This window comes from Paramisgurnus dabryanus, chromosome 13, assembly GCF_030506205.2.
Source record: "Paramisgurnus dabryanus chromosome 13, PD_genome_1.1, whole genome shotgun sequence".
Taxonomy (NCBI): domain Eukaryota; kingdom Metazoa; phylum Chordata; class Actinopteri; order Cypriniformes; family Cobitidae; genus Paramisgurnus; species Paramisgurnus dabryanus.
In genome coordinates this window covers 24088149-24105614 of record NC_133349.1, presented here as the reverse complement: position 1 = coordinate 24105614, position 17466 = coordinate 24088149, and the positions used below count along the sequence as shown (strand labels likewise).

The following is a 17466-nucleotide window of genomic DNA, read 5'->3' as shown; positions in this document are numbered from 1 at the left end:
CCAATTTAGACTGAATTTGTTGCTTGTTTTGGGGATGCACTGTTCTCATCTATGCCCTCTCACACTCTTCAATACTGTTGATCTTGGGGTAGTTTTCCTTTATTACATGTTTACTTGCCAGGATGTTACATGATGGCCCTTTAGGAATTGTCCATCAATGTTATTGATATGGGATTTAGAGCAGTGTGCTGGACATGCAGCCCTTTTTCAACATCACTAATGCATTGATTTGGCCAGAGCCTGCTTTGACTTAAGTATGATGCTTTAGGCATCAGAATATATGGATTACATTTACAATGAATTTTGCCTAGTGTTATTTTATTGTAAATGGTACAAGTCCTTGAATGTCCTTGCATATTTCATGGCTTTAAACAGCAGAAATGCATGTAAACCTATCAAATTCTCTTGATAATGGGGATGGTGGATTAAGAGACTTAAGTTGCACATTTTAAATACCAACACACAAACCGTACACCAGTTGTCATTGGTCTAGTATTAAGTGCTGCAATATCACATTTTCTATTATTTAAATATTAACTGTTCCTGTTATGTATAAAAACACACTTGATGTCAAATCTCAGGAAAAGCATAAAGTTTGAGGTGTAAACACAGATGAGAGTGAGAGCAAGAGTAATGGCAGTAGATGGAGAGCAGGTCAAAGGGTGGGACTCATGGGAGGGCTTCATTTGTTTGGTGTGTGTGCATGAATCCTCGTGGTCTGACCAAAGCAAAATTGATTCTCTCCTCCAGTTCATACAGAAACAAAAGCAGCTTAAGATTGAAAGCCAGCGTTTTACTTTGATATTAACCAACAGTTGTTGACTGACAGGGTAGGAAAAAGATAAACACAGAAGAGTTGGACTGACAAACAAGGTAAGTAAAAACTTTTACCTTATGCTTTTATCAGCTTTCTCACTTGAATCACGAAACATGAAATGGACACAGCAAGGAACTATTACAATTCAATATGTTACAAAAAATCAATTTGTCTATTTTTTCATGTTTTGATTGTACTATTCTTTCGGTAGTAGTTCATTTTTTTATGTAATTAATTTCTGTTTGAAAAAAAATTAAATCTTCATTAACATAAGCATATACAAACAATAATATATTTTTTACTGTAAAACAGTTTTTGTTGTTGTTGTGAAGTAATATTCAAATACTTATCTAATTGCATAATTTTGTTTTTCAAGTCAACTGAGAAAACTTTACAATAAGATTACAAGATTGTATATGTTTCACAATGCACAATGAATAAACATGAACAATGAACAATTGTATCATCATATTAACATTAACATTAAATGCTAAACACATGCTTATTGTAAGTTAATGTTATTGTTCAATATATGCATTAACTAATATCATGAAAACAATGTTTTTGTAGTGTTAACATAAAAAAATGTAAAGCCATTTTTTCTTTCTGTAATTAAAAATGTATGAACCTGAAGATTAACAGGTGCTGGTGTCTGTGTCCCCATCTTTCTTTCTCTCTTTTGTTTTAGTTATCAAATGTCTGAAAGTGCGAATAGCTCCTGGACGGGGTCTGTTGCTGTCCCGTCCTCTATCCCTAATGTCTTCCGCTCTCGTCTTACTGCATCTACTGACCTCAGCATAGCTATCGTCCTCATTATCACAGGCCAGTCACAGTGTTATTCTAACACAGTACCTGTATTTCTATCTTTTTATATATTCAGCTATACACTGATGTGCTTATATCTATGTAGATATAATTTAATCATTCACACATTAATTGTAAACTAGTTCTACGTGTTTCTAAAGTACAGAACTGTGTGTGTCCAATGGGTTTATTTTTATTACAGTTACTATTTATTAAAATAGTTTTATTATTTTAATACCATAACTTAGTGTTCATAACACATTTATACATTACGTTCATGAAAATATTCTGGGAGTTTTCTTCATTTTCTATAATCTCAAGAAGATTAAACTACACTTTAACTTACACTGTTGAATCGCTGGTAATAAAAAAAAACATTTTCCTCAAATGCAAAACAAAGATTTATATTCCATTATTATTATTTCAATTTTTTATTTAGTTAACAACATAATTATAATATGATAGATTTTCTTTGTATACACATTCAGAAAAAAGGAGCAGTTTTTTTATTGAACAAAAGGCACAGGGGATACATTATTAAGCACAAAAATTAATAGACAACAAACTCAAAATAAAGCAAGACATGGATAAGGGATAGTCCACCAAAAGCAAATGAAAAACAAGAACAACAACAAAACAATTCCCAAAACAGACACAAGTGCAGTTACTGGAGCAGTACCTTTTCAAAAAGTACACTTTTGCAAAAAAAAAAAGGTGCATATTGGTACCTCAAAGCTACACGTTGCTACCTAAGAGATACATACTTGTACCTCAAAGGTATATATCTGTACCAAAATGATACATATTGGCACCATTTTAAAAGTTACCTTCCCAGTGACAACACTAGAAAAGAAAAATGCTGCTACAGTATATAGCACTGGGAACCACTGGGTGTGAGTTTTGTATAAAATCTGACCCTGTTCAAAAAATAGCAATGTATTAAAATCAATGTCGCTAACAATCTTTGAGCCAAAATATAGGGTCTAATAATAATAATAATCACATGGTAGTTCAAATGTTTTTTTTCCAGGCAGAAGTAGCTTTAAAAGACTGGCTCATTTAAAGTGGAAAAAAATATTGATGTATGATATTTTTAAAGCAGTTTTTGGGAAGGTGTCATTTTTTGGCCTTATAAGAACACATACGTAAGTTTTCTATTTTAAGGATCTTTTAAGGGTTAGTTTATCATGAATTGTGTAAATAAACTTCAGAAAATAAAGGCTCATAATCATCACCACTACATTGTATATTATAAGTTTTGTTTAATTCAAATTTTAAAGCAACACTAAAGAGTTTTTGCTCTTTGCTCCCCCTATAGGTTGGAAGCGTAATTGTCCATTACCACTGTCGTAAATATTTTAGCCTACTACAGCAAAGCTGGCTCTGATTGGATTGTAGGTCTGCCGTAAAGCAAGTTTTTGTAGTTTTCAATCGAACTACAGGACCGCGACCCGACGGTTGGAAACTTCTTTAGTGCGGTTTTGTCCGGCTGCAAAGCGAATGTGAAAGTGCCGTTCACCCTGTTTCGAGTTGATAAATGACTGAAACTTTTTTGGAAACATTATTTAATGTTTGGTGTTGCTTTAAGTTTTACAATGCTTTATGTCATACATTTTCTTTTGGGGGGGGACGCACTGTACACAAGGGCCTGCACAGCGAAAAATGTTGAGAACCACTGCTATATAGCACCTCTGTAGAACCAAAAGTGGTGCTACAGCCCAACTAACTTATGGTTCAACAAATGGTGCTATACACAAGTTTTACATAGGTGATGTTTAGCACTACAAATGGTATGATTATGAGCCAGTGAACCACTTTTAGGGCTATTTATCACCATTTTTAGAGGGAATTTTTGAACCTTTTTCTATGAGTGCATCATTGGTTATCTGGGACAAGGGAAATACAATAATTAAGCAAAAAGTCCATTGTCATCTTTGTAAAACAAAAATGAACCCCCAGGACATACTAGCCTATATAGATGCATATAGAAAAGAATAAGTCTGTTCAATATTGTTAACCTTTTTGCATTATTGCACCACTGTAGATTCTTTAATCCTAATCTCTCCTCATTACTATGATCTAAACCTCTGTCTGTCCTCCTCAGGTGTGGTGTCAATAGTTGGGAATGGCCTTGTGTTGTTAGTGTACACTCAGAGGAGAAGAAAGCTCAAATCCCATGAGCTGATGACAGTCAATCTAGCGGTGTGTGATTTTGGCTACAGCCTGCTGGGAGCACCATTTATTATCATCTCAAGGTACCACCACTGAACCTTTACAAGTCGTGTTTCATAAACGTTACTTTTTGCTTTGCTTGGCATGCCAGTAGTCCAGAAAAGCTCTGTTCGCTAATGCCTGTCATTTACATCACAAATATATTACTCGCTCTTGTGATCATCCCTCTTCACTGGTATTGTGTTGTAGGACATGACTTTACATAATGTCTAGCAAGGAATAATATTGATCTGATTTGACTTTGAGTGTATTTGAGGGTATTAAATATGCAGAGTTTTGGATATTTTTGTATTTTCTGTACTCAGGATTGTGTTACTGCTGTTTCTCTCTCTTTATCTTCCTGAAGTCTGTCTCATGCATGGATTTTTGGAGAAACAGGATGCTTGTGGTATGGGATTCAGGGGTTTGTTTTTGGCATTGGATCCCTCATCACCACCAGCCTTATCTCCCTCGACCGCTGCTTTAAGATCTGTAGCTTTCAGTATGGTATCTATTGTTTCATTATTTTTCTGTCCCCTGTTTAAACAAGTGTGCACATGTAACCTAAATACTTTGTCAACTTGCAATATAAAAATCCTGGACCAAAACATCGAGTAAAACAAATATCTTTCTTTTATTTCATCTCAGGTCAGTTGCTTGAGAAAAGACACGCTTCTCTGTCTATTTCTCTGGTGTGGCTCTATACGCTATTCTGGGCTTTGCTTCCTGTGTTTGGCTTTGGTAGTTACAGCCCTGAACCATTTGGGACCAGCTGCACCATAAACTGGTAACGGCTTTACTTTTTAAGAGTTGCTAATATATTCACAAGAGAATTGCTGGTGTACTTGTGGCATGAGTGTATTCTCAAGGGGACAATACAAAAGACTTTCACTTCTTTGCTATTTTGGCCACAATATATCAGAAATTACACCACAGAATGTGTGTGTTTTTGGTTGGATGCACAGGTGGAGGATGAAGACTTCTCTGAACGATAGTGTCTATATTTTTCTGATCATGATACTCTGCTTTGGAGTTCCAACCCTGACTATCATCACCTCATACATTGCTATCTTCATAAAGGTAAAAATAAATCGTTGGCATTAATGAAAATATAAAATAAAAACACTGTACATCTAAATCATGTGAAGCCACAACATTTATTTGCACAAATACCAAATAAATAATTGGTTTTAATCGGCTCTTTATGCAGATTGATAAAATATGTAGCCCTTTCTGTGAAATACAGGCCAAAGTCTCATAATTTAATGATAATAGTTTGATTTTACATTGATTTCACTTTACTTTCAATTGCTTAGTCAGTATTACAAATATCAAGGTTATATTTTTCCAGAATGTTGTTTACATTATAAAGTAAGTACACTGAAAAAAATAATTAATTCAATTGACTCAATTTTTTAAGGCAAATTTATTTAAGCTACATTTACACAAAAGTTTTTTGTTTTGTTTTGGTTTTCTATTTTTTTTTTGTTTGTTTAAATGTAGCTTAAATAAATTGATTGCAACCACTTACCTTAAAAAAATTGAGTAAATTTAATTAATACATTTTTTCAGTGTAGAAAATAGAAAATTGTACATGAAAAAAATTGACTTTAGCTGCGTTTCACAGATTGGGTCACATATTAAAGGAAAACACCATCGTTTTTCAATATTTTACTATGTTCTTACCTCAACTTAGACGAATTAAAGCTGTAGTCTACGATGTTGAAAATCGGTTGAGAAAGCCTGAGGCGGTTAGTAAGTTTTAAAAAACTCATCCCACCCCTCTGTGCTACCTGATCCCTCCCACCGGGAAACGAACTGAACAACGTCACTCATTCAAGCTTTGATCGCTGGTAGTAAACATCAGAACAGAGATTTACCGAGCAGTAAACACATAAAGCCTTGAAGGAATGAACAATTACAATTATGATTGCAATTGACGTTATTTACATTCACAACAACGTTTGGCATACGTTTCCCCTCCTGAGCTTCAAGAAATGACTTTGTAAATATAATTACTTTGACCCGTGATACGCGATGCTAAACGGCTAACATTCCAATGCCGACCGGCAGCATGTTGTCAGACTGATAAAAATATATTTATGTAACCTCACACAATAAAAGTTTAAATAGATGCGTACCTGTTCAACAAAAAGTCTGCCGTGTCGGCGTCGGTTTTCAGCCCCAAATCTCCCTGAAGCTTCCTCCAACGGTCAATTGCGGACCCTTTATTGATTCTACTTAGAGTCCGGCGTTTTTCACACTTTTTTTTACCTCTCCTCTATAGACTTCCCTTTTCTTCTAACCTTTACTGTAGGGACAAGAAGCATCCCAGCGGGCACCTTGACGTCAATTTGACATCAACAAATAGTCAAGATTTTGACCACCATGTATAACGTGCATGAATATGCATATTTTCATTATATTTTGTAATTATTTCCTTGTGGTTGTAAAGAGGCCCAACAAAGGTATCGATCTGACATGTTTTTTCTGGTCCCTATATCTCAGGTCAATATCATTGACATTAAATCGATGTTGATTTGATGTCAGGAAATAAGATGTCAAATTGATGTTAAATTTATGTCAAAACAATGTCTGTAAAAGTATATTTATTACTCATTGTAAATCAATGAGACTCATTTTTAACATCTTGAAAGTTGTAGGTCTATGTATTTTGCATGTGTTTTTTTTATTTATTTAAATCCTAGCATGTTTACAAGTAGTTCACATTTAAAATGACACTATAATTGCATATACTATAAAAGGTCAATTTAATCTGATATCGAAGCTTGATATTGAATGATCCAAGCAGTCATATGACCGACCTTCAACGTTGAAATTTGGTTGAAAAAGCTTAGTTGTTTGTTCAACGTTGACACAACGTTGAAACAACAGTGAATGGTAAACAGTTGCAAAGGGTCAATAAAATAAATGTTTAATGACATTGTAATTTGTGAATCATTCAGTAAAAAGCTGTAAAAACTCGTTTTATGAAACTGATAAAAATACTATTTAAAAATTTACCAAAAGTAATTGGGAGAGTTAAAAATGTAATAGACACATGCAAATAAACTATTATTATTGTTGTTTTATTGTTATTATATTTTCATCACAGTGTCTTAAACATAACATGTTAAATATACATTTTAAGAATACCATTAATAATAAAATAGCGCGAGATTACAGCCTCCCCATATAGAGATTACACGAGACTGGAGAGTTTAACGGCTGTCTGCGTGATCATCGAGAAAGTGCATTGAGGTAAGGAAATATCAAGTCAATAAGTCAATGTTTAAAACGCGTAACATTATTTTATTCACACATAAAATGTTTTATGTTTAATATGCATCGTGCTTTTTCTGTTATTTGTGAACGTATCCGTTATAATGGTTGATTCGCTATTCCACGGCATGTTCCCGCCGAAATTGGACTACGGTTACATTAATATGATTGTAATATGAATATTAATCAATTAATATGATATCTGGTCTTATCAACTTAACCACTTGGTTGTTTATTGCTTCAGAAAAGACTTAAATGTAAGGGCTTTTTGGACAACTGTTCGGTAGAAAAGCGTTGATATCGTATCGTAGTTCAGTCAGTGAATATCTGATAGGTCTTACAGGCGCCACAGACACCTCTGTCAGTCATTTGTAAAGAGGAGCAGCACGGCAGCTGGATGAGTGCGGTCAGTTAATTAATGCTGCTTGCTTAATTTCATGTTACTGATTAAGTGTTTATACTTAACGTTAGATGAGATGTTGGTGTTTTATTGCTCGCCAATTTGCAATAACTGCATTTATCAGGCATCACACGTTACGTCACACGCTTATGCTTGTATCTGCGGTCCCTCGCGCTGTATCCATGATTTAAAGCGGAATAAAACTCTTAACTCCTTTGTAAGGAAAAAGTCAAACAGTGTAAGTTGTTGGCATGTGCTATTTGAATTGAAATGAAGTGTAATGGTATTATTTTGCTTACTTCTCTTGATGAATAATTAGCAAGTTTAATGGAACTTGAAAATATTAGTTATCCAGACAAATGTGCTCTTGTTTTCAGTGTATTTTTATAACTCTTTTGTAATGTCTTTGTTATCAGAGCCCTTCAAATTAAAAATAGTGATGGTGATCTTGTCAATGCTGAGATTTTAATGCATCAACAGCCATTACATCTGGCCGGATCAGGTAATGTTGTGACATGTTAACCCTGATATTTCACAGTATATACTTAAATGCATTAATGCAAGTGTATGCTTTACATCGAAGGTCATCATTTATAGAATTCTCTTTTACTATTGCACTAATTTTACTTTTTTTATATGTTGTCAGGATTGAACAAGAATCAGACAGCAAGGGTTGTCACATCAGAAACGTAATAACACAAACATAAGAAACTTCACAGGTAAGCTTTTTAAAACCACCTACTACTTGTTTCTCAGTACTGGTTTATCATTGTCATTAGGAAAATATAAGAAAATAATTCAGGATGCAATGGTCTCTGTTCAGCACAGCAATTAATTTCTTCTGTATGTCACTATTCCCTCTATATTATATACATGTTTCACACCCTTTGTTTTCAATAGACAGAGCCAGAATTTAATTCATAGTTCAGAGCAGAGGTTGATGGAAGTTTTGAAAATGGTTCATATTGACAGACAAAATGGATCTTTGTGGTTGTGTACATAACAGCTTTCTTTCCTTCTTATCTTTATTAGGGCTGTGACAGTGACAGTATTTTACCACCGCAATGGTAATGCACCAATTCACCACTGTGGTGCGGTGGTTATAGAATGTGTTTGTGTGAGGGGGGAGGTATATATCTTTTATATATATAAATATATATATAATGCATACATATATTTTGAAATATAAAAATGTAAACAAAGATCAGATATGATGTTTCTTAACAAATGTGTGTGTTCATAGGCGGCAATTTCTTTTTCCGCCGGTGGGTGCTCATCACAACCTCAAGCTTTACTTCGCAATGCCAGGTGCTCTAGAGTCTGGAGCGCTCAAAGGCTTTGAAGAGGTGGAAAGTGGCGCAGTCACGTTTTCGTGTGAATTGTGAAGTTAAAGGTAATGTTTTTCCTGTGTTTTTGATTGTGTTCATGTTTTGTGTGAAAAAACAGTATTTTTCACACAATTTACTGTATAGTGCCCTTTTCACTGTCCTCAAAACGGGCTGATGTCTTCCTTGTTCTATGAAGTCCCTCCTTCAGAAATATGTAACGAGTTCTGATTGTGTAGTTTGTTTAGTGTGTTGTGATTCAACAGCAGCTTAGCTTAGTCAGAGCTAGGGCTGCACGATTAATCAAACACGATTGTCACACACATCTCGTCAGTAAAGCTGGTTCCTTGATAAGTAATAAATCACCATCAGCTGCTTTCAGATGGAGCACCATTTACTACACAGACCCGACAAAAGGAGAAATCATTGCCGATTATGAATGCGATATTTTCCCTTTTGTCAGTGAACTACGGCTCTGTGTAGTAAATGGCGCTCCATCTGAAAGCAGCTGATGGTGATTTATTACTAATCAAGGAACCAGCTTTACTGACGAGATGTCCGTGACAATCGTGTGTGATTAATTGTGCAGCCAGAGCCATTTGAGCTTAGCTGGCGACTGACGTGTTCCTGTGGGCGGAGGTTAGTCAATGCTCGTCATTCAACCAGGAATTAGAGGGCTATAGTACAAACTGGCCGTTCACTGTATGGTTTGAAAGGGGAATATATCGCTTGGCAGTAGGCTTGTTGCGATAGTCGGTGAAACGGTGATTACCGGTGCTTCAGCCTCTCACCGTTTAGATCACCACCGCGACACCGTCTTTCACCATCGTTTTGATATTTTCTTGTAATTAAATCATTTAGTTTCGTTAGAGAGAGCAAACACTTACAACTGAATGTGTCTGCTGTTTGAATTCAGCGGAGCTGAACGCGCATCATCACAGAGCAGCGGCTGCGGGTGTCAGATTTCATTTATTCCTGTCAGACTGCGGCGAGCAGATGATGGCAGAAGCCGCGTGCTTACTCGTTTTTGTTATAATATACATATATGATGTTTAATATAGGTCAGATCGTTTTGTTGTTGTGTTTTTCATTAAAAATTATAATAAACCCACCATTCAAGCAGCGCTTTATGAAGGAATAGCCGGTTGCTCTGCTTGGGACTGGCGGGTTCTGTCAGAAGTACCTGCGCACATTGACTCAAGCACTTAAACCAGCTGTTGTACTCCCATTTGCACGCAAATTCATACGCAATTTAACGCAGCGTGCGCAAGCGCTGGATTTAAACAACAGTTGCATCTAATTCAAAAGTGAAAGTAAAATGCCCCTATATAATGCATTTATAAGCCCCTTCCACCCGGTTAAACCGGTATCACCGGGTTTGTCACGCGCTGATTTACCGGTGGGAAAATTCTGTCACCGCAACAACCCTACTTGGCAGTGAACTTAGAGCATAAATAATACCTTAGCTCAAACAGCAACATTACACACATTACACACGAACTAAATTTGCGATCAGGAAAAACAGTACCTTTAATGTGAATAAACTGAACATATGTGCTTTGCCATTTCGCTGGGTGCTTGAGCCGAGCTTCTGAGCACCCACGGGATTGGCGCCTATGTGTGTTTATTGTAGCACTTCAATCCATGAAACAAAAAGTGAGAAACCTTATTGGGGTTACAATGTTTCCAGCAGCACTAAAAACATGTTCTGATGGTGTACGGGTAGCGCAGATTGATACTTTTTCGCAACCTTGAGTGACCAAGAAAGAATATTTTGCCTCTGTTCTGCTCCCAAGCCACCGTGTCATCACTGATATCAGTTGCAAATAGCGCTCTAACTCTGAATCTGCTGGCTGTTTGCGTTCACACAAACTTGAAGATATCTCGCTGGGGGAGATTGTACTTTATATTTTTTCATAGTTTGTGACGTGCACGCAACCGCAGGCCGCACTTTACCACCACGGTGGTTATGAGAACTGTCACAGCCCTAATCTTTATGTATTATGGCTCTAATCATCACTTTTAAAATTATGGCTATGCCCATGAGTTATAAAATTCAAGTTATCACCAACCATTGTAATCCACCACCAAGCTACCATGTAGTGATGGAGCCTTACAATAGATTTTTTACTTGTTTTGGATTGTATTCCGATCAAATTCTAGTAATCCTAATAATTAAGATGCAGTGTTTTGTATTTCACAATTTATGTTTTCTTTTTAAAAGGGGCTATGACTTGTTTTTAATTTTTTTATGTGTTTTATATTGTAGGCAGATCACTGTGCAACTTGGTGAAGTCATGTGTCTTTCCAGATGGCCAAATCTGTACCCCTCAAAAAGTAAGGAAATAATAGTGTCCCATGACAAAAAATGGAAACATTCTTCATTTTTTTTAATAGTTGTGCTTGGGCCACAGTTTTTTTTATGTTTTTGTACAAATGAAATATGTTTTTTTTTCAGAACTTTATTAAATGCCATGATAGACAAGATGAGCCTTAAGAGGAGATTTGGGAAGATGCTGTTTCATAAGTCTTTGCTTTGCCAGATTATTTGTGGTAAGTTTGTAAAATCTATATTAAAAATAGGACAAGAATATCTCCTAATCAAAATTTTTTGATCAGGTTGGGGTGTCTGCCAACGTGATGCCTTGCTGGTCTGGTTTGAGTTTGAAGTCTCTCACAGACAGTCCAGAAGGTCTGGAGTCCATCTTAGCTTTCATTGGTAAGTGACTGCACAAGAGGCTGTTTGACCCACACGTAAGGTAAACAGTCAATGTTTGCTTTGTTTAGCATCTCAATTTGGGGGGGGATATAGAGTCAATATCACCCAAGTATTCAGACCCTTTACTCTGTATTTAGTTAACGCACCTTTTGAAGCAGCAGTTACAGCCTCAGGTCTTTGTGGGAAGGATGCAGCAAACCTTGCAACACCTGGATTTGTTTTTAAAAAAACAGTTAGAAGCACCATTCACTTCCATTGTATTCTTTTATCCTGCTATGGAAGTCAGTGGTGCTTCTGGTCAGTTTGGTTACAGACATTCCTCAAAATATCTTTGTGTTCATCAGAACCCTTTAAGGTGTAGAAACATCAAAAACCAATAGGAGACACCTGAGCTAAACTCCAGGTATTGTTGGAAAGGGTCTGAATATGTATAATGTAAAAAATTATACATTTGCAAACGTTTCAAAAAACGTTTGCAAATGTAAAAAAATGTATGAGGAAAAATGTAAACAATTGCAGTATCATGAAAGAACATAACAAAATTGAAAAGTGAAGAGGGTCTTAATACTTTCTGAATGCACTGTAGATGATCTTAATTGAAGCTCATTGTCACATTTGTAAACACAACAGCTTTCTTCCTTCATCAGCTATGCTATGTTTCTAGTCAGACCATTAAAGAACACACATCTTGCCTTCATGTGCAATAACTTTTTTTATACATGGCCTAAAAAACATAGCATTTTTGACAATGAAATAACATGCGGTTTGTTTTTCCTCTTTAGATGCTGTCATCATTTTTTAAGTGCATGAGCCAGAATGGACGGGTGGTGGTGGCCATAAGAAGACTGTCAACTAAACTAGGGTGACCATACGTGCCATTCTTCCCGGACCCGTCCTGTCCAGTCTTTTGGAACTCGTATTTGTCGACTGCATACGTCACAGAGGATTATTACTATTATTACAGAAAAGCAACCGTTACATTTTAAGGTAAGAAGAATGAAACTACGATTGTATATCTTATGTTATTAACTGAATGGCGTATGCGGTCAACAAATACGACTTCCGGAAGACGCACCGAAATCCTGGACGGGATGCGTCCGGGAAGAATGGCACGTATGGTCACCCTAACTAAACCAACAACAAAATTCATATTTGCAGTTATAAATAAAATGACTTTTAAACCTGATTTTGTTTTCTTATTTTATGATTTCATTCTATATTTGGAATATTCCATTTTTGCACTACTAACTGGAAACTGTTTGAAAGAATGTGTTTTTATTAAAAGACAAATTTCAAAGGTGAATCATATGCCGGCTGGGATATCAAAATAGCATTAAAATGACATCAACATCATAACATCCTGATATCAAATAGATGTAGAATTGACATCAAAATGACATCAGCAGGGGTCAAAATCTTGACATCAAATTGACATCAACACTTTGACGTCAAAATGACTTTCATTTTTGACCTATTCTGTGACGTAATTTTGACGTCGATGTTTGATGTCAAATTGATGTTAAATTGACATCAAATGCCCGCTGGGATGCTGCTGTCGGTTAGTTTTTTCCATTAGTGAGATGTTGCTGCTTCGCTAGCTAACATACACTGACACAAATTTCATGTCGCAGGCAGGAGAGGGGCGGGGTTGGGGTGCGATGGGGTGGAGACGCGATCGCGAGGTGGATTTTCAAGTGTACGGGGATTTGATGAGAGCAGTTAACCAATGTAAGCTGTCCGGCCGGACAGTTTACATTGGTCAATTTATCTGCCGCCGTACACCCAATAGACTGAATGGATTTTTAAAATTCTTTTTTCTCTTCATATTGTTAGGATTTTACTGTAGAACCATAACCAGCATCTAAACGAGTTTATTAATAATGAACAATCTTTGAAATCGTAGACCATAGCTTTAATACATACCTATCTTTTTTCAATGTGTACACTTAATCTTTGTACAGCGCTTCTTGAATGTGTTAGCATTTAGCCTATAGCCACATTCATTCCTTAGGATCCAAACAGGGACGAATTTAGAAGCCACCAAACACTTCCATGTTTTCCCTATTTAAAGACAAGAGTAGTTACACGAGTAAGTATGGTGGCACAAAATAAAAGTTTTGCTAGGCTAAATGCTAACACATTCACAAAGTGCTGTACAAAGATTAAAAGTGCACATATTGAATAAAGAGTATGTATTTATTTGTAAGTTAAGGTAAGAACATAGTAAAAACATTTAAAAACTGTGGTGTTTTTCTTTAAGATTTAATGTGTAAATACAGTTTGGGATGATTTCAGGTGTATTGGTCTGGTCGAATATTGGCCTCAATGCCTTCATCCAGTGTCACTCACAGTATCAAAGATATTCGGCTGACAAAGGTACCTAATTACCCACGATACCTTTGGAGACAGCCCACTTACACTCAATAATTTTTTTAAACGTTTTTAAGTCTTACTTTTATGATTCACATTCAACTTCTCGTTTCCTTCTTGCATCACACTGTTTCTGTACAGATAGCAGCAGTTGTGTGTTCCTCATTTCTGATTGCCTGGACTCCCTATGCGATAGTTTCTCTTTATTCTGTGCTGACTGCCAGAGAGGGGAATCCTGGGGAAGATGGAGAAACAGCTCTCTCGGTCGGGTTTGGTCACGGCAGAGAGATCTCTGACATCTTTGGTTTTCCCTTCCTCATCAACTTGACCTCTTCAGAACGTTTCGAAGATGCTTTTGGTTCCTGGAGAAATATGACTCCTAACATAGATCATTCTCATCAATCTTCATTAGGGCACAGCCCCAGATCCACTGTGGGTTCTGGGCATGGAGGAATGGATGTGAATAGATCCTATTATGTTTCCACCCTAAGCCCAGAGGTCACTCTGATACCTACGATTTTTGCAAAGTCACACTGCATGATAAACCCCTTTATCTATCAAATCATGAACCGAGATTTCAGAGAGGACGTCTACGATCTTTTGTGCTGGAGAGGTAAAGATGGAGAGAGGAGGAGAGCAAGGAGCTCAAGTGATTCTGATGGTAAGGGTCTATCTGTTTGTCTGTCTGTCATGTTTTCCTCAATCTTTATTACCTTTTTCTCAACTCTCCATTTTAATCTGTATCCTTGCACACATGAAGGACATCGTGGGAGCGTCAGTCTCTCTTATATTTACAGCTGGAGAAGACGAAGCACCCATACGAGTCAGGTGTCCGGCGAGCGGGTGAAGAAAGAGTCTTCACGGAGGAGTAAAGGCAAGAGAGGCTCATCTCAGGGCAATGCCTCAGGTGGCTGGGCATCTCTGGATACTGCAACCTCAGACACACACTCCAACTTAGAAAGAGAGAGAGGGAGTCAGGTCGAGAGAGAGAAGCAAAAGGAGCTTGTTGAAATGTAGGAGTAATAACAGATAACCCTGTTACCCAGGGTTTGGTAACATGTTTGTTTTCAGGTGAAGAAAACAGTCTGGGATGGCAGTGAATAAATGAAGAGAGATTTTTCATGTTTTGCGTAAACTTTTCCTTTAACCAAGTTGCATTTGTGGATTAGGGAGACACTTTAATTCAAAGCAACTTACAAAATTTAACATTCACAATTTTTTATATAACTGTGTTATGTTTGTAGATAAACATTTTTGTGAAGTAAACTGTGTTGTCCAATATGCAATTTTATCCACAGTTTAATAAATGTTTCCCCCCTTTCTGATATTTATCAGAAATATTTATCTATGTTTATTATAAGCACAATTTATTTATGTATTTATTTATTTATAAATCTGTCTCTCTGTTGTCTACCCATATGCAACATGCACTGTCTGCATAATTGTGAAACGTAAATAAAGTTTACAAAACGCTTTGACATTTTCGTCCCTGTAATTTAGAAACCCATAAGATCCAGTAGGGGGTTCTGATTTGTTGCAGACATGTTACGTCAGCATTGCTTTGTTATTATAATCAATGATGCCGTAATGTGCCGTAAACACATCAGTAAAACAACCCCACAGGGAGAATAAGAAACAATAAGCTGTTTTTTGCCGCTGAGCACTTTTTTGTCTAGCAGACATTACATTACGACTCTAAAATGTTTAATTTAATTAGATGAAACACATATGCGTGTTCACTTTTATGCGGCGCTGCGCAAACGGTTTATCTGTGACAGGCCAGCTGACAGTCTTGCCTGGGCCCGGGACAAGATAATCTTAGAGGGCCCCCCACCCCTTACTTTTTACTGGTAACAAGAGATTTGGCATTATCAGATTCAGGACCCACGAATATTGCATATTATACATTGTATAAAACATTTAGTTAAAGGTGCTTTTCGTAATTTTTAGAAGGATCTCTTGACAGAAATGCAAAATAATATACTAAACTATATTATCAGGGGTGTATAAAGACCTTTTTATAATGAACCGTTATGTTTTTATTACATTAGAATGAGACGTTTTTATCTACATACACAGAGGGTCCCCTTACGTGGAGGTCGCCATTTTGTGCTGCCATGTTTCTACAGAAACGTTTAACGGACAAACTTTTTTTACTAAGTTGTCTCTGACGATGACATGTTTTACCGTAGCTTATCTATGCGTTTCAAAAGCGAGGGGTGAGCAGTGGATTGAGCCGTTGGTTGCAATTTGCAACCTCACCACTAGATGCTTCTAAAATGTACACACTGCACCTTTAAATGTAGTACACTGAAAAAAAATATTCATTGAATTTAATACATTTTTTAAGGTAAGTGGTTGCAATCAATTTATTTAAGCTACATTTAAACAAAAAGATTAGTAAAGTAAAATAAAATGTAAAACTTTTGTTTAAATGTAGCTTAAATAAATTGATTGCAACCACTTACCTAAAAAAAAAACGGATTAAATTCAATGAATCATTTTGTTTCAGTGTACTGACGCTGTATACTGAAACAAAATATCATAATCACGTATGAATTATGAACAGACTATTGGAAATATCAGTAAAACAACTTCAGCTAATATTATGCTGTGTTTGGACTAAATATTGAATAAATATTACTCCTCTCTTTAGAAATTTGAAGTAAACATATAAACTCAATCAATATTTCTCCAAACATGCACGCCTTTGAACCAAAAGCCCAGAGGGATATTATTTTGTAAAGAGCTTTCATGATGAGCATGCATTAGATTTTTCTCAATGAATGCGACTGAGGGTAGAGCTCTGCATTTCAGCCCAAGCCCGACCCGACCTTTTTACACCCCTCAGGTCGGGTTTCGGCCAATTTTAACGTCACAGCTGATACGCGGGCGGACCTCGGGCTTATAGGCTTCTCCATCTTTTTATATTTTTCAATTTAATTAAAATAACATTTTGACAGACGATGATTGCAAAACAAACGTAATAAGACTTTTAACCTATAGCACGAGTCCGCTATAAGCACAGCCAGCCACACATTTACAATGCAGCTGTTGCGTATTTAACAGCAGGGCTTCAGCTCACCGGGAAAAAATATTAATGGAGGACTTGATTAAAACCTTGGATACTGCGCATAATCTATGCAAACAGCATCCAAGACATAATCTATAATATATATATATATGCATAGCGAAGTTGTAAGATAAGGCAGGTTGCATGTTTATTCGTTTCATGTTTATTTCGTTTCGTTTTGTAGCTATAGCCCTTTTCATTTTTTTATTTCTGCACCCGTTGCAGCTGCGAGCAGCAGAGCAACCTGCCTACGCTTTTTAAAAATAGTGTGTGTAGATAATAAACGTTTAAACTAACACTGTGATATGCTGAAAATATATATTTTATATAGTTGTTATTATAGGCAAGTGAAGTGTTGATTTGAGAGTTCAATTCATCAAACATGTCGTCAACTTGCTGTCGGCTGCGAACCGCTTGTTGGAACAAACAAAAATACTCTAAAATGTAAATAAAAAAAGAAATATA

General features: G+C 36.3%; 1 protein-coding gene across 1 annotated transcript; it reads left to right on the top strand.

Moving 5' to 3' along the window:
* Positions 1–47: 47 nt before the first annotated feature.
* opn9 (opsin 9) lies at positions 48–15572 on the top strand. Its single transcript, XM_065261382.2, has 8 exons — positions 48–1639; positions 3726–3876; positions 4200–4339; positions 4481–4619; positions 4798–4912; positions 13854–13934; positions 14070–14589; positions 14689–15572. The coding sequence occupies exons 1-8, from the start codon at positions 1513–1515 to the stop codon at positions 14943–14945; spliced, it is 1530 nt and encodes a 509-aa protein (XP_065117454.1). The 5' UTR covers positions 48–1512; the 3' UTR covers positions 14946–15572.
* Positions 15573–17466: the final 1894 nt, after the last annotated feature.